This window comes from Terrapene carolina, unplaced genomic scaffold (genome assembly GCF_002925995.2).
Source record: "Terrapene carolina triunguis isolate 2854851 unplaced genomic scaffold, T_m_triunguis-2.0 Scaffold31, whole genome shotgun sequence".
Lineage (NCBI taxonomy): Eukaryota > Metazoa > Chordata > Testudines > Emydidae > Terrapene > Terrapene triunguis.
Window position 1 is genome coordinate 9,552,416 of NW_020664382.1, and position 26,627 is coordinate 9,579,042.

At 40.5% G+C, this 26,627-nt stretch overlaps 1 protein-coding gene across 3 annotated transcripts in view; it reads left to right on the plus strand.

The window, feature by feature from the left end:
- LOC113406611 (T-lymphoma invasion and metastasis-inducing protein 1-like) overlaps nt 1-26,627 on the plus strand; it is a 104,228-nt gene that overhangs the window by 67,285 nt on the left and 10,316 nt on the right. For all 3 annotated transcript variants that reach the window (XM_026652259.1, XM_026652266.1, XM_026652270.1), the window contains exons 14-21: nt 3,648-3,751; nt 15,683-15,862; nt 16,373-16,441; nt 17,132-17,257; nt 21,385-21,493; nt 23,545-23,724; nt 23,850-23,968; nt 25,580-25,688. In XM_026652259.1, coding sequence (XP_026508044.1) covers nt 3,648-3,751; nt 15,683-15,862; nt 16,373-16,441; nt 17,132-17,257; nt 21,385-21,493; nt 23,545-23,724; nt 23,850-23,968; nt 25,580-25,688 — 996 coding nt within the window. The remainder of the gene's footprint in view (nt 1-3,647; nt 3,752-15,682; nt 15,863-16,372; nt 16,442-17,131; nt 17,258-21,384; nt 21,494-23,544; nt 23,725-23,849; nt 23,969-25,579; nt 25,689-26,627) is intronic.

Sequence of the window (26,627 nt, forward strand, 5' to 3'; positions counted from 1 at the left end):
ATTCTGTGCTGGACCTGGACCTTGACAGTTTCCCTTTAATTTAATTTTTTTTAAACCAAACTCTTCTTATGCATCAGGTAAAACAAACAACAGAGCGAAATCTCTTACAAGCAGTCCTAAAAAGACAGCTATTTTTGTGGTCATTGTTACCCTGGTTTGGCAAGATACTTGAGCACATGCCCAACTTTTAAGCATCAGAGCAGTCCTGTTGATCTTAATGGGATTACTCATGTGCTTAAAGTGAGGCATGTTCTTAGCTACCTTGCTGCCCCTTTGCTGTTTTCTGGATTTCTCTTTCTAATTCCTTCATAAAAAGTGAAGCCACTTTGCTGTCTTCATTAACAAGTTGTATATGCCTAGACTGTCTCCAGTTACAGCAAAAGAGAACTTAGTACATTGTCCTTATAGAGCTCCATTAATAGCTAAATAAAGATTTTCAGGATATGAATAAAACAATGCAATGAACCAACAGTAAGGGGACAGTAACTGCAATGTATTTAGATAGAGATTGTAAGAACATTCAACATTACTGAGTTCAGTGGCAAAGTATAACTACCAGCAGATAACCCTATTAAAGAGACATTGAGTTTGACAGCCTAAGACTTTTGTGTGAAAGAACAATGCAGAATATGCATTGTGTGACTGTTCATTAAGATGTAAGTGAAAGACTGCTGTCTGTATTGGGTAGGAGTGTTTATACTGCAGGAAGTAGATTAAAGAGGTGTCTGACTAGTAACAGGAAAAGAAGCCCTGATAGCTATAAAAGGCATGCTGTTCGTTGGCTTAGGCTGAGACATAATTGTGGGCTGCATTTCACACTGCTTATAATGGATAATTAATCGTAGGGGACAAACTCAGGCTGCTCACGCCAAACTCATGATATTCTGCACATTTCCCTTTTTTTTAAATGGATATTTTAGGGGATTTAAGAGTTTTGCTAGATATTAGTAAAGGAGTCTGAAAGTAATAAAAGTTGGTGGACTAAACTGTAGAAATGAGAGGCTCAGCACAGATTTAATTTCTTAGAAACCAAACACTTCCACAAATGCATTTCATTATCATCTATCTTAACCCATTAAACCAGACCTTGTCAAGATCGAGATCTTAGATTTTTCAGCACAATGGAGATAGGCCTCCATGGGAACCTCCCATATGAACCTCCTCTCTGCTATTTTTGAATATTTTAATTCAAAGGTCACTCAGCTCTGTACTGGTTTCTACAGGTTGGTGCAAGTTGGAGCCAAACCAGCAGGGTCACGTTTTCTGAATTTGGTTCAGATGTAACTCAGGATGGGGAAAATCTTGCAAGTTCTTGCAAAGTTTTTGCCGGTTGTGGCTAAAAGCTTGAGAGATGTTTTGATGAGATTTGGCACTCTTGAACCCAGGCCCAAAGTCAAGTATGAATTGTCTTCAAATGAGAACTAGAAAGCCTGCCCTAACATGCCTTCTTGGCCCAACTTTAATTTTTTAGCAAAACACTCATAATAGCAACTGTACTAACTTTAACTTTCTGTGAACTTCAGTGAAGGGCCAGCAGAATTGAATTTTCTGATATGTCTAGTAAATTTCTTAAAATACATCTCTATTTCCAGATATAATAATGAATTCCACTTCAGTACACCCACAGAATAAAGAAATAGACTTGACAGGGGAGATTTTGAGCACACTAATCACTACAATGGCTTGCCATTCACTCTGAATCAGAACACCCAAACAGTCACCCATAATCTTTTCGCTCAAACCCCCACTGAATACAGCTGAGAAATATCAACGGCATAAATCTGTTTTGTAATCGGTATGTGCTTTCTGTTGTTTTCTTATTTACAACATGAGAGCTACAATAGTGCCAATATTGGTCTAGGCTGAAAACATTATCAAATGCTAATTTATATAGAAGAAAACTGTGACCCACATAAATCAAAACATCTTACAGAAAATACCTAGTAATTTAAGAGAGCTGCTCATATCCCCTTTGGGATCAAAGAAATAGATAATAGGTTTTTCCAGCATGTTGCATATAACTAGAGCATAATTTTTTGTCGGACTGCTGAAAGGTTAAAAACTGGATTACTAATGCCACACACACAAAAAGGCTAACATGGGATATTCACAATGTTTTTTTCTTCCTTTGATATTCTTTGTTGTTGTTTCATTGCTTATTGATAAATTATTCTTTAGGTAACTTATATAATGTAAAAACCCATATGCTATAAAGAACAATACAGACTACATATAAATAGTAGCCCCAATTCATGCAGGTGGACCCTTGCACCTGTGCGGCACACTGCTGATATTAATGAGGCTCAGTGCAGGCAACAGGGGTCTGTCCATGTTCATCTGATTTGCAGGATTGTGACAACCTTGAATTAACTTGTAGTTATGAGTTAATGGGAAAAAAAGTTAAAATCTAGACACAAATACTCAGCTTCTCTGGAGTGTCTGTTTAGTCTGGCACAAAATTCCAGTGCAGCAGCACTCAAATTGACTTGGGATTTGGAAAGATTTTCCTGTCTCTGGTGCCGTTCATTGCCTCGCTGAATACTGTTAAATTATTCCTGTTAGGGATAGTTTTTATCCCAGGCTCATACAGGTGCTTCTGAAAAGCAAATGAGTTGCCTTTAGATTTTACGTGAGATCCATGAATGTCATATATGAATAATTTTCTTAAGGAGGAAACTTCTGGTACGCCTCCATTCTCCCCTCCAGTTAGAACACCATAACTGTTCATTCCCCTGTTAGATAGCTAGAAAGCTAACGTATGTAAAATTTGGCTTTCCCAGAGGCATAAGACATGTTTACTTACATTTCTACTCACAGCTGCATGAGTCAAAGGCACACATTGCTTTAAGTATATGAGTAGTCCTACTGACTTCAGTGGGACTACTTGTGTGCAAAAATTACGCATGTGCTTAAGAGTTCGTGGTCTTGGGCAGTACCTGCAATGGAATCTTTATGGGCTGTTGTATCAAAAATGTAGTTCTAAGACTGCCATTAGATATAGATTAATGCAGTTACTTTAGTATATTGCATACAGAAAGATGCAATTGTCAATTAATAGTATAACTTAAAAAATCCCTGTAAAAGTATTTTTGATTCTAACATTAAAAGAAAAACTTAATGTAAAACTATAAACTGTAATTTATTAAACTCTTCCAATATAAGGCTGTGTGGAGGAAATGTTAACTAAGGCCTTGATCCTGGAAAGACCCACTCAACTTTACATGAGTAGTCACAATGAGCTCAGTGGAATTGCTCGAGTATAAAGTTAAGCACAGGCCTTTGTAGGGCTGGAGCTTTATAAAACCTAATCTCAACATGGAACTTGGCCTTAACTCTGCATCAACTTGTGTGGTTTCTAACTTCAATCAGGCCCATAACATTATGTGATTAGTGTTTATAGTTCAATCAAATTTCATATGTGGCCATGAAACCTTTGTGCTCAAATCTCTGTTTAGGCCCTGCTCCTGCAGTGAGCTGAACGCTGCTAGGCCCCTGTGCATCCAAGGAACCACTGGCACAGACGCCTGCCGAGCTCATTGCAGCATGAGAATCTGAATGTTCATGAAAGCTCATTATTCACTGCTCTAAACTTTTCACATTTTGCATAACCCACTATTTTGTTTCCACATACATGTCAATTTTGGCAGGGCACACGCTTTTCAGTGAACAAGAAAGCAGTGCTGAGGCAGCTCCAGAAGAAGCAGAAGTGCCTGATTTGGAGTCCTCTGATGAGACAGATAGGATGAGCAAGGTGAGAGATTTTCATTTTCACATTACAAAGACCTAAAGTGCAGTAGAGTCACAGCTGACATGCTGACTTCACAGCTGTGCATGATTAGAGCATCTTCCCTAGGAAAATGTTGATCTTACTTTTAAGGTGTTTACAAGTGATACAGAGTGTAACAAATTACAGCCTTGATTACAGCACATCAACACCTGTTAAGTAAGAGCTGTGTTCTGGATCCATGAGGGGTAAAGAGTAGACCTGGTTCTGATCTTCTGTGGTGTGTGATAATGCTTTCACATATTAAAATATAGCAACTCTATCACTTCTTCCCCTTGGGCAGGTGAGCTGAATGCATTTCCAGATTGATTTATCACATTTTCCTTCCATTTTCTCTTTAGTAACTTCCAAAGGTGTGAAGCACAAAAGTTATATTATTGCCTTAAATCAATAGTATAGTTTACATGTTAGCAGCTTAAATGCAAAACTAATTACAGCCAATCTACCTTTGATTAAAGCAGAACTCTCCAATTATAGTTAACAGGCTGCACAAATAGATTGCTAATTGCTGTCTATTAAGGGATGAGTTCTGGCATGGTTTGGTAGTTTGTTCTAGCTGTGGTAATCGTGAATACTGCACAAAATGATCTGTGGAGATTAGTGTTCTCTGAAGCTGAATCAAGTACATATGGTAAGATTACTTTAAGAGGGCTGGCTGTTTGTTATATTTTAAGTACTTGCTGCATAATTGATGCTGCGTTAGTAACCTAAGCTCTACAGAATTCACTGTGCAGTGAGTATAGACTATGTAGGACTGATCTCATTGAGTCTCTGTATCTCCTCTCCGTGCTTATTCGCTTGTTCACTCTCTCTATATCTATTTCTGTGGTTTCCCATCATTTTGTTTTAGTTGAAAATGTGTCTTGGTGAGTTATAAACCGATCCCCCAAATACCACTATTAGGTTATCATAGTTGAAAGGAAGGAAAAAGCCCCTGGCCTCTTGTTTCCTGATCCCTTATGTCATACTAGCTTGTAGCCTTTCCTTTGATAGATAGGAGAAAGCATTCCCATGCATGAAACATACACAGAACTTGTATGTAAAGCAGAAGATTATCTTTAAACTTCGTCTCTAGATTTTCCTAGGGAATCATTTTATAGTAAGTATAAAATTTATATTTTTCAAAAGTGGGGGAAGTATTAATGTGTGTGGACTTTTTTTTTTTTTTTTTTTTTTTATTTATTTATGTAAGTAAGTAAGTGTGGATACCTGCATGATTTGTAACAAGGTCTGAAATGAATGTTTCTTTACAGAAAAACTGTCCACATATTGATGGTATCTATTGCTAACTTGGCTATGGATACTCTTGCTGTGGTTGGATTTTCTGTAGCGTTTAAAAGTTTTATGTATGAATTATGTAAGAGGCTGCGATGTCCCATTTCACACTTTGCTTCCATGAACCATCAGCTGTCTAAAGCAAGGTATATGAATTGTATGATGAGCCCTGTGCTTTGACTGTGTTTTAGTAGTTATTACACTTCTGACAAGAGAGTAAGAACTGTAACTAACTTGTACATTTAATGAGTGCAGACTTTCAATGAGGTGGAAATTTCATTTTGTGTAAATGAAACATTATCACCTGTTTTGCATTTTCTAATACTTGGAAATGTGTATCTTTGAAGGAGCCTCTCATTATACATAACTTATGTGATTCATGGGGGAGAATTTTTGAGTTCAGTATTTTGTTTTGTTTTTTCCCCTTAAACTTTTTTTTAGTCTTGAATCAAAAGGCTGGGAGGGATGTGTGTGTTTTTCAATACAGAATATATTTATAGTGACAACAAATATATCTTTTAACTTGCTAACTCTACTTTCCCTGTTTATATAAACAACTCTGTATTCTTTACAATTCTCCCATGCTCTTGAATTTCAACAAAACTTAAAAATAGTTCTGTTAAAGCCAGAGAGAATGCTAGTAAATGTGCAGCTTAAGAAGCTGCACTGGAAAGGGGGCTCTGACTTTTGTTCCTAATTCCTCTTTATAGTTGTGCTTTGCTTTAAAATGTCTTCTGTATCACTGGGCATTTAATTAGCCGACGGTAGAGTCTGTTAATCTCTTCTATGAAGGTACCCATACCACACGTCGTCCTCCTAAAATCCCCTGGAAGTCATTTGCAGGGTAATGCAAGAAAAGGTGTCTTCTCCATGCTATTGCCACCTCCTTCCAACCCTACTGAGATTATGAATCGTGCTCACATCATCAGCCTTAACTTGCACTGACTGTCTCTGTACACAGTGAAATGCACCTGGAGGAAGTGGGGAGAGGAAAGAGTTTGAAGGCCGTGGTCAGTGGAGATGCTATTTGAGCATGGCTACTATGAGAGGCATGGCTGTAACCTGCAAAGAATTCTGCAAAACTTGAGCTTGTTCCCTTTTTACATATCTGACTTGATAAAGTAGACCTGAGAGTCCCCCCTGCTGTTGCCAGCTTCCCCCCCCCCCTTCTCCAGCAACCCCTCACCCCTTGTTTTCTAACCTTTAGACAGTATGTTTTTTCCTGGTGATATTAAAATAGTCGAGTATGCCAGGTGTGAATTTCGAATGGAAAAAACAAGCAGGAGAAACTTCTAGGCTCCTTTCATATATCACAAAGAAGGGGGAAAGGACACAAGGTGTGTGTGTTGCCATTTCCTAAACAGGTCTCCATTAAATTGGGGAAGAATTAGAACAAAACCTCATTATTTCAATAGAATTATCCTGCTGTAAACAGCAAGAGATGGGATATCTTAAAATTGTGCTAGATAAAGCATTAGAAAATACATTATAGAAACAATCCTTCATAGGAAGAGGGAATTAACTGATAGGTCTGGTGTTTTTAATCTCTAAGGTTGGGTGTGTTTTTGAGATTCTAATTGCTCTTCTTTCTTTTAAAAGTTAAGGCAGCCCATGTACAGCTGGCTTTTAGTGAGCTCAGTATCTCCCAATTGTAAAGATGTAAATATTGGCAAGCTCCTATGCTTATATATATATATATAATATATTTTTTTTTAAACAAAAGTTGCACTAGAGAAAGGCCAAAGCCCCTCTAAGCCAAACTCCTTTGAATTTCAGTGGGTTGTGCACATTTATAGACTGTCTACACGAGCACATTTGTTGTCAAACCCTTTTTGTCAGTCGGGGATGTGGGAACCCTCCCGTGATATAAGTTTCACTGACAAAAGTGTCCGTGTGGACAGTGCTACATTGGTGGCTGCTATCCTACTGACATAGCTACTGCCACTTGTTGGGGGTGGTTTTCTTATGCCGGCAGTAGAGCTCTCTCCTGTCGGCATAGAGCGGCTACACAGGCGACTTTACGGCGGCACAGCTGCCGCTGTACAGTCAGGGCCGGCTCTGGCTTTTTTGCCGCTCCAGGCAAAAAAGCCGCCGGCCGCCCCCCCCCCCCCCCATGGGGGGGGGAGGGCGGCGAGCCCCAGCGGAGGCTCCGCTCTCCCCCCGGCGGCCGGGGGGAGGGCGGCGAGCCCGGCCGTGACCCCGCTCTCCCCGGTGGCCGGAGCGCGGCGCCGCCCCCCTCCAGGTGCCGCCCCAAGCACAAGCTTGGGGGGCTGGTGCCTGGAGCCGGCCCTGGTACAGTTGTGCCACTGTGAGGTCTGTAGTGTAGACATAGCCTCAATTTCTAATCCAAGATCTGTATGAGAATTTAAACCAGTTCTAAGTAACATCTTTGTCAGTCATCCATCTCTAGTTTAACAGGATACCATGTAGCTGACTTACTAGTGTAAGTTTTATTTAACAAAAACTAGCCTTCGTAATTATCTGCTTATTTGCTTAAAGTGTGCTAATTTATATAAATTTAACACACTTGGTCTGGAGGTTAAAACGTGTAGAGGCAGGTTCTCAATATCGCACAGCAACAAAAGCTTAAGTATTTTGCACATTGTAGCCCTCATGACACATTTACTGTGGTGATCAGGTCAGTAGCGCTTTGTTTAGTGATCTGCCACATTCCCCACTTGTGGATGTGTTTAAAAATCTAAGGGTATGTCTACACTACAGGATTAATCCGAATTTAGATAATTCGAATTTGGGAAACAGGTTGTATAAATTCGATTGTGCGCGGCCACACTAAGCACCTTAATTCGGTTTTTAACCACATTAATTCGGTGGTGTGCGGCCACACTACCCCATTACTTTAACCACAGTAATTCGGTGGTGTGCGGCCACACTAACCCTAATTCGAATTAACAAAATCGATTTAAGCGCTACTCCGCTCGTCGAGGTGGAGTACAGAAATCGATTTTAAGTGCCCTTTAATTCGAATTAACTGGCTCTGTAGTGTGGACGGGTGAAGGGTTAATTCGGATTAACGCTGCTAAATCCGAATTAATCCCGTAGTGTAGACCAGGCCAAATGAGTTGAAATGCTACTGGATGTTAATTTCCTTTTTTCTAATTTAAGACCTGTCTCTTGAAATTAAAACTAATTACCTTGCAGCTGTGCTTAAGGTACCATGCACTAATGACTCTGTATGCATGTCACTTACCAAACGTGTTCTGTGAAGATGAATCTTCTTTTGCAGTGTTAATGAAAACCAAAACTATCTATTGATACAAATCCCTCAACACATGTAGAAGTTGAGGTAAAAGGATTAAAATCGGGATTTCTTAAAAAGCAACTTAAGGTTTTCCAATAATCTAACTAGCTTTTTAAAGTTGTCTAATTGGTGTGTGCTGTCTGCCCTGATGTTTAATAATCTTATGCAGTACAGGTTGCACCCAATCAGCTGATACTAATCCACAGGCAATAGACATTTATATTCCACTGTCAGCTTCCCCGCTGCACGTTTCAGCCATTTCTTGCAGGAGTTCTCATATGACCGTTTCATGAAAGGGAGTCTTCAGAAGTGACTTCACTAGTTAGAGCTGAGAATTAAATTCTCATTGATCTATTGAAAGAACGAGACCTACAGCAAATGACAACAGGAGCAGAGTCTTGCAGAAGTGCAGTAGCTGCCCTCTCATTAAAATACAGGGGAGGATGTTTTCTGTGCTTGTGTCTCAAGTAAGCAGCATGGAATATGAGGAAAGAACACTTGTCTGGAGCAGGAAAGAATTTCATATCAGCTGAATATGGAAAGAAATGTGGATTTTTTTTTTTTTTAGTGTATTTGTTACTGAAAATGCTGAGTAACAGCATTTTCACAACAATATCTTTCCAATGATGTCAGCTTTTTGGAGAGTTAAACGTAAACCCAGGAACAAAGGCATGGAGAGGTCCTGTGATTCTCTTTATCACATGCTGCATTTGGTGAGCAGATCTACTGTTGTGCAGTGTAACTAGATTAAGCAATTAGCCTAATGTAGCCTCATGCTGTAGTAATTTTAAGAAGTTTCTAAATGTGATACTAAGTAAATAGTAATGCTTATGCCCACAGAAGGTTGGTTTTTTTTGTTTTGTTTTGTTTTTTAGCATATGCAGTCCACGTAACAATTGAGGCCAAGCCTCGGTGGGATTTGCCTGAAGTTTTTTGTTTAGATTTTGGAGAACAGTTTTTATTTAAAATGTCCATTTTTGGGTAGAGGTGTTGAGTGCCCTGAAGGACCACACTTGACTACACACACTCACCCCTATATATATATATATATATATATTTATTTATTTATTTTTAAATGGGGACTGGCAGAGGAAATTGCAGTCCTCTCTCAATTAGAGAACAATCAGCCAAAACACCAATTGTTTCAATGATGTCAGCATGCTCAACTTTTGAGGAAATGCTCCTGCTCAGGAAGGATGTGAGATTAGTTTACCTGGTGAGCTCTTTGCAGGATGGGGGTGGTTTTTGTTTCATTGGTGTGCACAGACCTAGCACCCAATCCTACAAACCCTTGTTTGCACCAGTAATTCCATCATAGTCACTACTTGGGATCACTTTTGTGAGTGAAGGTTTGCAGGATTGACCCCTAAATATGATTCAATAGTTTCCTTGACTTAAACGAACACACCCTGAACTGGTCTCTCACTACACCAGTGCTTGGTAGGGAACAGATCTGGAATTGGAAGGTAAAGGGAGCTAGCTGTTTATCTGTCTACCAAATTACTCTGTTCTCTTCCCTCTAAATCTCTAGGCAATTGGATAATGGTGACATTTTAATAAAGTGTTTAAGTAAAATCTGCACTGTATCATAACTAACACTACTTTAGCTGGCTGTAAAGTGTGTTTCTTTCAGCCTGTCACTATTTACTTTCTCTAAATAAGACATTGGCAGAGAACTCCTTTCTAAAGGTGCATGCAAAAAGATGATTTGATGCCTGTGCCTTGAGCAAACGTGAACAAGTTCATGAATGTCAGTGGCCTTGAGATTTGTAATTTGTCTGTTGCAAAGCATCAATTTTAAATAACTTATATTTTAAATCTGGTAAAAATACAACTTGATGTGAGGAATCCAAATTGCAAAGTAGAAGTGCTGTTAGATGACACCTGACATGACTGAAGTTTGTGACTGGTCATCTCCTAAAGCTTCCATATGTGAAGGGGGGAAAAAAGAACAAATCCATGCCTTATTGTGGGCCAATATTTTGGAACATAGGAATTGTTACACCATCCTCACTAGAATAGTGTCAGACTAAGGCATTTAAACTATAATGAGCACTTCACTTAAATGAGCATTTAAAATTGCTATCTAGTAGTTCATGATATTAAAGGCTTTCCCTGTTCTTTATGTAGTCCATCTTTTCTAATGACTTAATGTGAACAACTTCTATGAGAGGCATGATAACCCATAGTTAAAATGTTGCAAAATGTGTGGGGGTTTTTTTTTTAAAAAAACAAAATTGCTCTACTTTATAAAAGCTTCAAAACCACCAAGACCTCAAGTTCTAGAACTGTAATAACTGTTACAAATGTAATTGTCTTTTTGTGGCTGTATATTTCCTATACTCTGCATTGCAAAAGTCACAGCTGATATAACACAGTATAAATAGTTTCTACGAACTTATGTATGATACTGCCTTGATAGAAATAACTTCTTTCCAAATGAGATGCTGAAATGGAAGGGGGGGGGAAATCAAATTTGTAGATAGGTAGAAACGTACATTTAGGTCCACATATAGCCCCAATCACGATAGTCTCTTTAATGTATTTATCCTCATAGCACTTCCTTACATCACAGGAGTGGTATTATCTCCATTTTACAGATGGAGATGTGAGCGACAAAGAGGCTAAGGGCTTGTCTTTGCTGCACTGTTAGCTTGAGCTATCTACTGAGAGTTAACTCCTCTGGAGTGAGCTAGAGTGAGAACGGTCACACTGCAAAATAACACTGGAGTAATAGTGTGTTTGGATTAGCAACAGTAGCTGAGCCCTCACTGCATTACTTGCTTGAGCTTCAGCAGCACTATAGCTTCAATCCACACCCCCTGATGGGCCAGCTACCTTAAGTTTAAAGCACCACTTAATTCAAGGTGGAGATTTTTGTGTACGCACATAAGTCAGGTTGGGGTGACCTTTGAGCTATACCTCAAGCTAATCCTGAAGTGAAGACCAGCCCTATGTGACTTTCCCAAGGTCACACAAGAAGCATATGGCAGAGCAGGGACCCAGGTCCTAGGATAGTGCCCTAATCACTGGACCAGCCTTCCTCTCTGAGGAATTTACCTTATTAAATACAGTGACCCAGAATGGTCTAAACTTAGGCCTGCTTCACCACTTCTTAAGCTGCCAGTTCCCTACACCCCTGATTCAACAAGGCACTTTAGCATATGCTTAAGTTCCAATAAAGTCCTAGAATGAAATCCTGGCCCCAGTGAAGTCTGTGGTAAAACTTCCAGTGACTTCACCGGGGCCGGGATTTCACCCCAAGTGCTTTGCTGAATTGGGGCTGTCAGGCTTGATCCTACCCCAAATGGTGCAGGATCAAACTCTTAGTGAGCATAGATGGAGTGAGGAACAAGAGAGCCCACAATCGATAACTCAGTTATCTTGCACCATAATCATGCTATTATACAACTGTATTTAATCAGCAGTAAAATACTGCAGGGTCAAAAGAGAGGTTACAGACTACCCAGGAGCTGAATTAGAAGCAAATTAGTCCTACTCTCATAATTCAGGTAGAACAGATAAATTGCTACTCCGTTCTATACTACTTGATCTCAACTACTCAAGATGAATGTTATTGCTGTAATAATCAAACTCCAACCAAAAGAGATTTTCTTCAGCCATTCGTATTTCCTGTAAGTCAGCTGTAAACAGTTGATCACTTAAATGTGCATATTACAGAAAATGTCACCTTTGTGTAATTACTGACTAAGTAATTACTGACCTAATACATAGTAGTTTTATGCTTGGATGGGTGTTGGCAGCCATAAAGTAGCTGTGGATGAAGCAACTGTATTGTTCCAGGAAAGTCCTTACCAAGTGGAGATAATGCTCCTTTTGGATTTCGTGGCACTACGCTTATAGAGGTGAATTAGAGGGAAGTAATGGCTGTACATAAGCAGAATGACTATGGGACAGGGACCCTTTCACCATTAGGTCACCAGTCCATATCTGGCCTAGGTCAGTAGTAGCTGAAATTCATTCCCACCTGCCAGTTGTTTGGCCTGTGTTAAATGAGTTGATGGTATCCCTTCACCTCCTGGTGGGCAGGGCTCCTTCTCCTAAGTGGCTTCTCTGCTCATTCTCTACAGAGACTGTGAATGCATTTTCAGTGAACCCTTAATGCAGATTGAAGGGGCACAGAGACTGAATTACTCTGACCCCAGAGTTTCCTCCAACTCTGGATTAAGGAACAGCAAAGTGGGGAAACTGGAGCAGCCACTGTCTAATATACCATACCATCTCACTCGCTACACATTCCTCATTCCACCCTGCCTCCTTCCCTCTTCTTATCTCCTCTTAAACCCTCTCCTTGTTATGTTCCACCCAGGCTTGCTCCTGTTTCCTCACTCTGCCTCTTTTATATTGTCCCATATGATTGGAACAACCTCAGAATCAATGTACATCAACTTCTTCCCAGATTTCTGGCCTCAGACTTCTAAAAATGCCCACAACCCAGGGAGCATTCTAGATTTGCCCACAGTATGCAGTGTGGATTGACCCTCTTCTCTCCTCCCCCTGATGTCTTTAGCAATATAAATATGCTTCCTAAAGAAAAGCTCATTTATTAGTTGGTAATGGAGCAAAAATATGTTTTGTTTCCAACTTGATGCATCAACACACCATAGACTACTAACTAATACTGCAATTTGATAACTGCAGAGATTTTTTCCAAAAGAACCTAAGGGTCACCCAAATACCGAATGAATTTCATCCTCTATATGCAGTGACTGGAAAGTATCCAAAATAAATTAAAACAAAAAGGGACAGGTTTTTTAATGTCAGTAAATCTTCATGTATCAACTAGAAATATAAGCTGCATTGTTAGAATTAAACGAATGTTTTTAGAAACACTTCCCCCCTTTTTACTGGGATTTTTATAGCCAACAACAAAATAGGCAGCAAATTATTACAATGTATAAGGCAGTGCTAATACCTCTTTCCCATGAAAATAATCTGACTAGGACCTACCTGCTGTTTTATACCAAGTTGAAATGAAAAAACAATAGATGTAGAATAGTCAGGCTAGATGCCTACAACAGCATCCATATTATTCTTGCCGTGATCACCACACTTTACAAGACATTGTGCCATTCTTTCTCCCAGGGACCACATTTATTACACTCCTGCATTTGGTTTGTGCTCTCCTTTAACACTATCAGCAGGTACAGAATTGGTCAAAAGCAGTTTAAAACAATGGTGGGCCACTTACATCAGCACAACTGCCAATGACTCTACCCTAGTTGTAGTGATGGTGGGGATATTTGAGTAAAGAAAGGCTAGTAAAGATATCCATAAAGACACCTGTGCAGCAATCTTGAGCATTACTCTGCACAGGTGTAACTGAGTGGAACTTTGTAAACAAGTCTGAGGCTCAAAAATAATAGACTGATGCTCTCCTGTATCTGTGTTGGCTCTGCAGCGATTACAGGAGGTAAAAAGCATAAAAAAATTCACTTCTATCATCAGATATGACTAAGGTGCCTTTTTTTATTTTTTGAATAAAACTGCACTTTCCTGGTGGTGGGAGGAATAGGGGAGTTGTGAACTCTACCAGAGAGAGGGTGAATCCTACAGTGATGAAAATGGTACAGTTATGCAATGCTTAATTTTTATTTGAGGTTTATTTAAAAAATAAATACCCCTTGCACAATGCTTAGGGCTTACATACATAATCTTATAAAGACAATTATCTATCACTCCATCTTTTGTAGAGCTGAAGGGAGATGGAATAGAGCAGGGAGAACAGGAGTAACCCCTCCAAACCACCATTTTCCCAGGGTACACTCCAACCCCCTCCAGCATCAGACCTTGCATTCAATAAAAAGGCCAATAAACCTGGCATCTGAATTGTCAGTTGAAGCAAGTTACGAGTTGAGGGGGAGCCCCACTGAGAATGCCCTGCTTGTAGCCCTCTTGCCTTTAAATCTAGGACTGTTTCTTCAAGTGCCTCGGAATAGAGTGGGACAATTTGATTCTCTAACATATTAAACTGATCCCTTGTTAACTGGAATATTTGAATAATTAAATTACCATTATATTATTCATCTTGTGGTAGTGCTTAGAGGCTCGGGCTCCCCCACCATGCTGCATGCAGTAACTACAAATAGTAAAGATGTGTATGCTCAAAGAACTTTTGTCTAATTAGATACAATCAGTATGACAAACAAAAGGAGGGGAAGGAAAGTGAACACAAGTAACATCAGTAAATCACAGGGTTAGGCAGCTAATTGCATGACTTGAAGGTTTCATTATTGTTTGTTTGGTATTGCGGCAGCACTTAACGCTCCCAATCATGTAGCAGTATCCCATTGTACTAGATGCTATACAGACCAGTGCAAAGAGCTTACAATCTAAGTCCGCTTAAGCATCATGACAGGGCTGTATTTTAAAATCTAAGCTTTAGACATTCTTAAAGGTTCAATTAAAAATAAAGTCAGAGAGAGAGTCTCAGGACATGGCCAAACGCCACGTCCATGTTCTACTTGGATGTTGTAATTCCTTTCCCTTGTCCCCTGCTCTTCCTGCTTTCTTTTAGAATTTAATTTCTTTAGAGCAAGGACTGCCCCTCCATTAGTGTTTGCACAGTGCTTAGCGTGTTCTGAGTGCTACCAAAAACAAATGACAAAAATGTACTTCAAGTCATTTTTAGCGACTGTTCTGTGATCTGAGACTTATGTTTTGTACTTGCCCATACTTTTTGGGCCAGAGACTTGTTAGTGGTCTGACGCAATTCCCTTGCTGTACAGTTGTGGCACTGTCTAAATATACTTATTTTACAGGCTGTGGTCATTATGTGACATGTCACTCTGAATTTCTAAGAACAATGCATCTGGGGTTCTTCATAACAGGGGTCCTGATTCTCAGTTAGTACAGAATGACAGCTGCCCAGAGCCAGGTGTGGTCCCTCATCCTTGGCTCTCCAGGCCCCATGGGAGTTAGTGTAGATTCCCTGCCTTTCTGATTTCCACCGCCTGCATAAACTCCATAACTGAGCTTATAACAGCAGAAGATCCGGCGTTGTAGAGTTTGGTTTCACCATGCTGGCTCTTCTTCTCCCTTTCCCCAATGATCAGGGATGCAGGTGGCGTAGGAGGTAACTATTCCTGTACAAATGGAGAAATTTCTAGTTTAAATCTCTGGCTGCTTTAAGGTCACTTTGCACGGTGTATGCTGTGGACAGTGAACTTGGCAGACTGGAACATCCAGCCCTGGATGATAAAACCTCCGATACAGAAGCACAGCACACTTCTTAAAGTTACATTAGTACATACAATATGTACGTGGGGTATACAATAGCAGAATTAGAGTTCAAATAGCTCCTACTTTAAAACAACTAGGCGTAATGTTTTCTCTTTTTAAAGAGTACAGAACAAGTTGCTGCATTTTGTCGCAGTCTACATGAGATGAATCCTTCTGATTCGAGTTTGCATCCTCAAGAATTTACAGGGCCTCAGCTGTCCACCATGAGACAACTTACAGATGCTGATAAACTGCGCAAAGTTATTTGTGAATTGCTTGAAACAGAACGCACCTATGTCAAAGTAAGTTACATTTTGTCTACGTTTTTCCTTTTCCTTCCAGAGTTGAACTTCTAAAAAGTTAAAGTCCTGCAATATTTTTTGTACCATGAATAAAAAAATAAAAACTAATTTACTAGACTAGTGGCAAGTTACCTTCTACAGTAAGACTTCTCATCAATTTTAATAGCAGCATCCAAAATACACTAGATATTTTAAAACTGAAACAACGTTGAATTTTTTTTTTTTAAACAGTGGCATGAATCTTATTTGGTTGGGATACAGATAAATATTTTCAGACAATCGCATATCTTAGTTTATAAGTACCGGTAATCTAAATTGTACAACTTTTTTAAATGTCTTAAATTTCACTAAAATAGAATATACTCCTGTCTTATACAAGACCGATGAAAGACCTAGAGATTACATCAATGGTGTTAAGGAGAGGATCTTTGTCACTGTAACAGTTTGAGAGAGGTACTTGGAGGAAATGACATTAAAGAGTATTTTCTTTATTTTTGTGTTTATTTTAAGGACTTAAACTGTCTAATGGAAAGATACCTGAAACCTCTACAAAAAGAAACTTTCCTCACTCAAGATGAGGTACGGGAACTGTTGCCATAGTGCTGCCAGATTTTTTGTTTGACTCTTACTGTCTGCTATAGGAAGGAATGGAAGGAGCCATGAATGTTAAACTTACTTAGGAACATTTTTAAATGGACTGACGCTGACTTTAAAAATACTGATCAGTGTTGTCTGATCTTCTGATAACAGCCACACTACACTGTTGGAGTTTAAGGCCATGTCTACACTACAAAATTATGTCGACCTAACTTGTCAGCATACAGCCACCGCAGTTATTAAATCGCTTGGGCACACGCTTGGCTCCATGTGTCAGCAGTGTGTGTCCTCACCAGGAGCGCTCATTTTGATTGTATTGTCAGTATAGGGCATTGTAGGATGGTTCCTGAAAGCCAGTAACAGTCGACGTAAGCAATGCAGTGTCTACACTGACTCTGCAACAACCTAATTACTCAACCGTGACTTTGTGCCGCTCAGGGAGGTGGTGTTACTAAATTGGCATCGAGAGGCACTTCACTTAAATTTGGCTCCTGCTGAGGTAAATGCACTTCCACAGCTAGGTTGAGGCAAGGCAGCTTACATTGTCCTAACCCTTTAGCGTACACCAGGCTGAAGAAAAGCTAAGTGCTAATGTCCTGTAAATTGGGACTGGCTGGAAAGTCATCTAAATTGAGATTTTTAAGCATATTAAACTTTTTTCTCTTTTATTAGCTCGATGTTCTCTTTGGGAATTTGACCGAAATGGTAGCATTCCAGGTGGAGTTCCTGAAAACTCTGGAAGATGGAGTGAGGCTGGTGCCAGACCTGGAAAAGCTTGAAAAAGTTGATCAATTTAAGGTAAACATTTTATTTAAACGCTGGCTGAGTGTCTAAAGCAAACTTAAATAAGGCTTATGGCATACTTACTGTACAGTATTTTTGCACTGCCAAAATGTACTGCAGAAGTAGTCCTCTTAACCTTGTATCAAACCAGTTTGACTACCATGACTTATTTTGTAAGAACACATTTTAAGATTTTTACATGAACTTGTGTTGCCTACCACCATGACTCCTTGAAACTAGAATATCACACTGTAGCTATAGTTCATGTTGCATTTAGCTTTATAGATCAATGCCACTCAGCAAAAGCGTGATATTTACCTCTTTGTTAGATTTCATGTTTCAAACTCTGAGGAAAAGCTAGTGGCAGAAATATAATTGCATAAAACCTTAGTACTGACAAGTCTAAATTGCCAGTTCAGGGAAGCCACTGGGGAAATGGTTTTGAACTGTAAATTGTATTCTGTACTCGGCAGGCTCTTAATGCACATGTAGGCTGGAATGGCAAGCTATTGAATATAATGCTGCTTTTGAATCTTAATTTCAAATACTTTGAGGGAGAGGTAGAAATCTTAAAGGGAAGAAATCCAAACTGAATTAAAAATAAATGGGGAAAGACATAGTGGGGAAGGGTTGGTTGCTAAACGAATAATGAATACCACCACCACTGTAATTGGATCCATCTAAGGCAAGTAACTCATGTAGTGTTGAAATTAACACAACCCAATGCATCTCCTCCTGGTCCTTTGGCTCGTTTCAGCACTGACCTTGATAAAAGGACGAGATGTCTTGGTGAATAATAATCCCACTGGGTTGGCTCCTCCAGGAACATGGATGAATTGAAGAGCTTGTGGACGAAGTATCTCTTTTGGTTTTGTTCTGGATTGCTCATTTTAAATTGGCATTAGTCTCACAACCTACCGCTATGGTTAATCATTAGAAAATAATTTTGTTCTTTAACTAAGCATACTGAAACGTTGTGCTGGGCAAACTGGACTTTCATTGATGAATAGGCCTTGCCTCCTGCAGTCCCATGTCTTGCTTATGGACTCAAAAATGACTTTATATTGAAGCAAATTTGCGGGATCGATCAAACTTGTGTACTCCACGTATTGCCATACAGCTCAGAGACCTGAACCCTCTTTGAGGTAGACATCGAGCAGTTAGTCATTCCATATGTGTAGTCAGCGCTACATCCGGAGCATAAAGTGTTTTGACTTTGTGAGATAGTGACATTTTACACAAAGATCTGGCCTTCCTTCCATACATCATTATATTCAAAAGCAGCGTTCCATGCTCTTTGGCCAGGTTTCCACGATGAACAAAAACAGCCCAGCACACTGTACTATCAAACTCTCCATTGACACGTGAAGGGTTGCACGTCCCAATCGTACCTGATGCCATCTGCGGAGCTGCCCCAGAGACTTGTGTATTTGCAAGATTGAGCCAGAGCTGAGCTTCTCTACACAAGTGTGATGCCAATAACCATGGTCTCCCTGATCGGTGCAATGGTCTTTAGTAGACTCTGTATGCTGTTACTGAAGCATCTACACTACATTCTCACAGTAATCAGTTTGTGCATTGAACTGATGGGGGAAGTGAACTGACAAAGAGAAGTGTAACATATTGGAGAGGATTGTCCTAAATATTTTTGTGTGGCTTTTCTTGTTTTTGTTTTGTTTTTTTCCCCACCACGTGAAACTCTTATTTGTTCTCTTTTTACACTGGACAGAGATAACAGAATATTGACAATTTATTCCTATCTACCTTTATAAAAGAGTAACTCAAGTAGCCAAACAGATCAGGTTCCCTAATAATAAAACGAGACTTCAGGAGTAAGTAACCATTGCTTTCTCCATGGAAGTAAACACTTTATGAATCCCGTAGATGTTGCTGCATAAGAATTTAATGGTACATATGAAATCAAGATTATAGGCGTAGACTTAATAGAAGATAATTAAAAAATATTAACATATCTAGCAGTGATGAATAACCCCTCCACCCACTTGACGGGGGCGGGCAAACTTTTTGGCCTGAGGGCCGCATCGTGTTTTGTAAATTGTATGGAGGGCCAGTTAGGGGAAGGGGTCGTAGCCCGGCCCCCACCTCCTATCTGCCCCCCCCCCCCGGGACCCCCCCCCCACCCAACCCCCCCCCCCCCCCGCGCCCCGTTCCCTGACTGCCCCTCTGGGACCCTGCCCCATCTACACACACCCCGCTCCCTGTCCCCTGACTGCCCCTGGACCCCCGCCGTCCCATCCAACCCCTCCTCTCATTCCTGACAGCCCCCCTGGGATCTCTGCCCCAGCCAACCACCCCTTCTCACTGCCCCCGGAACCCCTGCCACCCCATCCAACCCCTCCTTCCTGACTGCCCCCCCGGGACCCCTGCCCCCATTCAACCCCCTGTTCCCCCCCAACCACCATCCACACCCCCACCCTGACCACCTCCCCAAACTCCCCTTCCCACTATCCAACCCCCCCTGCCCCCTTACCGCACTGCCTGGAGCACCGGTGGCTGGCGGCACTACAGCCATGCCGCCAGGCTGGAGCTGCGCTGCCCGGCTGGAGCCGCGCTGCCCGGCTGGAGCCGGGCCACGCAGCACAAAGACCGGGTCAAGCCAGGCTCTGCAGCTGCATTGCCCCAGGAGCTCACAGCCCCACCGCTCAGAGCATTGTGCTGGCTGTGGGGGAGGGGGGACAGCAGGGGAGAGGCCAGGAGCTCAGGGGCTGGGCAGGACGGTCCTGCGGGCCGGATGTGGCCTGCGGGCCATAGTTTGCCCACCCCTGCACTTGACACTCGGCAGATGACGGGGGAAATAACTAATCCAGCACACTCTATAAACACCCTAATATAGCTAGGCTTGGCAGAAATTTACCTTTTTTTTTTTTTTTAATATAATTTGATGGATAATATCTATTTTTAAGTATTTTTTTTTCAATTTTTCTTTTATTTCTAATTTCAGTTGTGCAGAATTATGGGGTTTAAGCTTTTTGTTTTTTCCAAAGACTTTGAATTTATTTCAACATCCACAATTGTGGGGAAATTATGGAGGGTCAGATAATAATTATTTAATGACAGATCTTAATATTCAAAAAACTGTCAATATTATATGTTCAAAATTTTAGCCTTAAATCACTCTTAAGTTCTCAAGCAGCATTTTTCTGACTTTGCCTATCTGTAAATTTCAATTCTCAAAGATGGAAATGTTTTCATTTGATTTGTATATGCACTGACACTGACGTTCATCATTTACCGTTAAAAATCGAATCCTTCCTAGCCTAAATATGGCCCAAGAAGGAGGATTTTGTGGGTGAATAATGGAAAAAAAATGGGACTTGGGAGATCAGAGTTAAGTTCTACTACATATTTCCTGTGTGACCTTAAGCAAGGTACATAGCTTCTCTCTGCACTGGTTCCCTAGTTGTAGAATGGACCTAATACTTGTCAATTTAGATTTTAAGTTTTTTCTTGGGGCAGGACTTCCTTACTACGTGTTTGTATAGCACAATCGGGCCCTGATCTTGGTTGGGTTTCTGAGCATTTCTGTAATACAAATAATATTTGGGGAGGAGAAGACAAGTCCCTGCTCTGAAAATAAAGCTGTCTGAGGATGGGGGTGGAGGGAACAGACTGCAATATACATAATATTTGATCACTTTCAGCTATATATTTAATAGTTGGTGTATAGTAACTACAGCAGATTACAGAAGTTAGTTTTTGCTCATTAAACATATGGAAGTATTTAGGTTCCAAATAAGCCCATGAAAAAGAAATTTGCACATTAAAATTATATATACAATATGACACATTCTAGATCAACACCAATTTAAACAGGAAACCATCAGTTCTACAGTAGATTATATAGAACAGGTAGAAAAGAGTCTCTTATTCATGAATCTCTGACCTTCTGTTCTTCTCCGGCTACCTGGTGAGGAATTCCCCCTCACCTAATCTTCTGATTACTGAATGTTCCTGGGCAGGATGAGAACCTAGTGTAGATGGTCAGGGACATTGTAATCATGTGTGATAGCCATAAAACATGGCACAGAAGATCTTATTCTTTCTAAGTGGTCTGATTTCAATAGCTTTGTCAAAAGGAAATTTAATGATTGTGGTGTTTTTGTTTTGTTTTTAAATCCTAGAAAGTGTTGTTTTCCTTGGGTGGATCCTTTCTTTACTATGCTGACCGTTTCAAGCTGTACAGTGCCTTCTGTGCCAGCCACACTAAAGTTCCAAAAGTATTAGTAAAAGGTAAGATCTGCATGCTTTATATGTATTTTTTCCAAACACTCTTTTGATGTGGAAAACTGCCCTTGCACAATGTAGGATGTGGCTGACAGTGCAAAGGCTGCAGAATGGTCAGGTGTTGTCAGTCTGACAAAGCAGAAAAATTGACCACCAATGCATGTGCCAAAATGCCAACTGAGAATCCTGTTAACATTATGACAGTAAAGACTATCCCAGTGCAGAGGGCTCACACACAACTTTATCTACACTAATACTAACGTGTTTTTTATAACACCCTTACCACCGTAGCATCTGAGCCCCTTCCAGTAGCACATTTAAGCAATGTGACTAACATCTGTCATGCATAGTTTGTGTGTTCACCCTCTCCCCCAGGGAGAATTGTGCATGCAGGATAGAGCGAGTGTTTGAGGGTTGTGTGTTGGAGAAGGCAGGTCGAATAAGTGTGCCTTTGCACTTGGAGTGAAGCTTGTGATACCCATAGGAATTAAGGGCCATGTACTACAGAAGTCCGGCTAATGTCCTATGTTAAAACCCAAAGAAACTCGGCAGGGAGCCTCCAAGAAGGGAGTGGTGGACAAGGAAAATCTTCTTGTTGCTTCCTCTGCTGCCACTATTCTGATCTGGGTCAGCTTGTGTGGCCCTTTTTCCTCCCTCTTCCATGAGGTGCTGCAAAAGATCTCCAGCTCCATACTACGCTGAAGAGCTGCTGTGCCCAAAGTGCCTGTGGAGCTGGGTTTCAATGTGGCTGCTCTGCGGGAGTGACTTTCACCTTGAAAGAGTTAATCTAGTAGTGGATTCAGCAAAGCTTCATATAATTATATATATATATTTTATCTTGGATGGTGGGTAGACTGGCAGTTCCAGTTGCAGGAGCAACATAATTAGAAAAAATATGCTCTGATTTTTCAAGGAACACTTGATGTCAGATAAATAAGCCAGAAGACTTCTGATTTTTTTTTTTTTTTATTGTAAACTCTATTTACCATGCAGACACATGCTGGCAATCCCCCTGAATACATGAATAAATGATTTGTTGCCAGCCACTTTTATGCTCTCTCCTGGCAGCATCTAGGTTGACCTTATTAAGGACATAGGCTGGGTATCTTTGGCTGGTAAGCCTTTTAAAATCCTTGTATCTGTTGAATTGTAGACTCAGATTTGGAGTCCTGCTTGCTCCAAAGATAAATCTTTAAAAGTCTGGTAGAATGTATATGTATGACAGCATTTTCATATGCAGTTTTGGGTGGTCCTATGGCCTTCTGGTTGCAGTGGCAGTGCCTTTTTTATTTTAAATTGTAATAACTTTATTGTATTGATATAACTGTCTACTAAATGCCCAACTTCTCCTAGAAACAGTTATCCTTATGGAGGGAATACTTCCTGTACAACATACTCACATTTTTATAGTATCCATTCTTGAACAATCTCTGGGGTTGGGAGCAGTAGAAAAATCATCACTGCTCTATTTATAGGCAGGCTAACCACTTACTGCACCATGCCTCTATCTAGTATGTCTGAAATATATCGCAGGTATTATGCACGTGTATAATTTATATAGTTCCATCGGTGTATTCTGTTCCACCTCCTTACAAATTTTTTGATGTTTGTTGTTTGTGCTGTACTTTAAGGCTGAAAAGTAACAACAAAATGCCATTAAAGATGCACGTAATATTAACAAGACCAGACATACCTATGACACTACTGCTGTGGATTCTTATAAATAGCAGTGACACTTTTTGATTAAACTAGTGGGAGGGAGGAGGGTTGGTGGGCTTCATACCGCTCTACGGTACTAGAAATAACGTGACAAAGGATGGTTAAATAAAAGATGCTTATCTTGGTATGATGTTCAATCATGAGTTACTTCTCTATGGCATTTGATACTAACTAAAAACCTGAAGTGTATAAAACATAGTATTGTATACTTGATCAAAATGTGTATTTCTCCACAAACCACGCTTATTCTAGGCAAGTGAATTTCACCCTCTAAAAAGTTACTTCATACTGGCAGATCTTTGGGCTAATTAAAAACAAATTTTAATTTTAACTTCTAGCTAAGACGGACACTGCTTTTAAGGCATTTTTGGATGCTCAGAATCCTAGACGGCAACACTCCTCAACACTGGAGTCTTACCTTATCAAACCTATCCAGCGGATACTAAAGTATCCTCTCCTGCTGAGGGAACTCTTCGCTCTGACTGATGCAGACAGTGAAGAACACTATCACCTTGATGGTAAGGTGCTGAACTATGGAACCGTGTTTACCTGCTAAACTGGGGGTGGGGCACGTTTCTTTCCCCTCACTCTTTCCATGAAGCAACTACGTAACTAGTTAATTTCCACTTGCTTTTTCCTCTAGTGGCCATAAAAACAATGAACAAAGTTGCCAGCCATATTAATGAAATGCAGAAAATACATGAAGAGTATGGTGCAGTGTTTGATCAGCTCATAGCAGAACAGACCGGGGAAAAAAAAGAGGTAAGGATTTTATTCTTGGCTTTCTTTATTACAAGTCTGTTATTCAGGAGTCTCTTTCTTCTGGTATGAATTACTGCGTATTGTTACAGCTACCATTACAAATTCCTTTTTCTGCATTGTGTCTAGCACAATATGCTAAAAGTTCTTCTTAAAGGTATGGTATAGTCTTGGAGACCAATACATAGAAGCAATCTTTCAGCAGTGACCGGTGATTTTGAGTGCTCATCTCAAGACTCCTTAAAGGGGCATGATTTCCAGAGAGTGCTGAATGCTTACCCTGTGAAAATAAGGCCCATTTCAAATTGGGCATCTCAAAATTGCTAGTTACTATTGAAAATGTAGACCACTTCTTTTGAACTCTTTCAAGGTGGAACCTCACAATGGAAGGTTGGTGAGACTAAAGTATGAGATGGGGATTCAACAAAGCAGAGGAGAAGGGGGACTAGAGCAGCAGCCTGCGGGAATGGTGAGGAGAGTCTTGAGATGAGAAAGTGGGGCTGGGATGGAAGGGGTGAGCTTCAGCAGCTACTTGGAGGCAGTGGAGGTCAAGCAGGAGAGGCAGGTGTGCTCATGGAGGAGGGTAGTCCTGAGGGTAGCAGCACTGTGAAGGCTGCAGGTGCAAGCAGGGTTGGACAATTGGTATTGAGACTACCAAGAGGTATGTGGAGACCAGAGTTGGGTCTGGTAGGCAGGACTGAGTGGAAGTGCTATAACCCTGGATTGAAGAGCAGTCTTGTGTGCTAGTAACTTACTGACACTTTAAACACAAGTGAGACTGGGTTGGCCTAGAGGTCCCACCAGTTCAGGGCAGGGGGACAGTGTGGGGAAGCAGGCACTGCTGTTACCCATGTTCTACTCTGTTCTGTGGCTAAATGGAGGACTTAACTTTCCAGAGATGTCAACTTAGCGCTTCTCACAAGTGCTGAATTCTCAATTTGTGTGTTCACGGGGAAAAGGTGGAAAACAGCTTTTAGATGTGGGAAAGGGTGAGTCTTAATGAAACTGACTTGTTGCCTCTGGAGATCAAAGTGAAAAATCTAGTTGTCTTGACAACTTTATTGTATATCTGCCCACAAAGGTTAGCACCGTTATTAGTCTTTGCTCAGGAAATACGTAGAACTTGCAGGTTCGATTAATATTTCTTCGCAGAGCTGTGTACAGGAGGCAAAGTTGTGTACCAGAAGCACTGTGGCTGGCTTCAGCTAGTAGAAATGTTCAATTCTTTGAGCACATTAAATGTAAAACAACATAAAGAGAAACTGAAACAGGGAGAGATGGACAAATACTATAAGAGTTCACAGAAATTTTTGGCTTCTTCATTATGAAATTAAACCTTCTTACAGATTTTGAATGGCCAGACTTTCAACGCTAGGCTTTACCTAACTTGTGCACAAAAATTAGGGATTTGATTGCATGTATGATCAGTTAGCATTGAACGCAGTTAGCATTTGGCACAATCTGTTTGCACAAAATTGCAACTGCCTAGTCCTGACGGAAAATCTTGCTCCAAAAGTTTGCTGCTTTTTAGAGTAAAATTCATCTAAATCTACTAAGGCAGTTAAAACCCTTTACACTGGTGCTTTTGTATTTTCATATGTTTGTGATTGGCAGGTTGCAGACCTTTCCATGGGAGACTTACTTTTGCATAATACAGTGATCTGGCTTAACCCTCCTGCATCACTGGGGAAATGGAAGAAGGAACCTGAGTTAGCAGCATTTGGTATGTACTCTGGTGATTCTTTCAAACACGAATAGGATTGCAGATTTTACTTGAGCAGAGATACCTAAGACCTGTGAGAAATGTACATAGAGAATGACAGTTACCTAATAGTGTTCCTGCTACATCATCTAGAACTCGAAAATTAAATGCACAATGATTTGCCCCTGAATTTAAAGGGCCAAATTCTGCTCTGTTAGTGATGTAAATGTAGAGAAATTCAATTCAAACAACTACTGTAACTGAGTAGAATGTGGCCCAAAGTCCATAGGAAGTGAGTAGCTAAAACCTCCCGCTACATGTTAGCAACCCTCTCCCACCCTTGACTGATTAGTATTTGTGTTTCAATAACCTAATTCATGGCACTTCACTTTCTTGCTTTTAGAGTTACACCTAGGACAGTGATACTTTGACTGAGGCTCTGTAATGTCTCCTGTGGCTCTTTGCATCGCACATTAAAACTCTGATTTAATTACTAATCAGGATGCTTTTACTATGTTATTAACCAATTGTAGAATACTTGGTCAGTCCTGTTGCTGTGAGAATAATATATGTATATAAATAGTAAATAAACAATGAATTCACACTACTCTGGCTCTTTTGGGTGATGCTGATTTGCTAATTTGGCTCCTGAACCACTGAGGTCTCGGTATCAATGATCTAGGGGTGTTTGGTTGTTGGCTTTTTTGGGTGGTTTTTGTTTGAACTCCCTCATGTAGCCAGGCGGCTGTCTTGATCTAGCAATTTGCTGATAGCACTTGGAAAGCCAGTGGCTACTAATTTTCAATATTGCCATTTTAAATAAAAACCCTTTAGCGACCCACTGAGGATGTCCCAACACCAGCACGACAAAGGAACCACTTTAGTTCCTGCTGTCGTGGCTGGTGAGGAGCTGCCCAAGCCATTTTTCTTTCAATTGTGTATAAACTGGTCCTGTGGTCC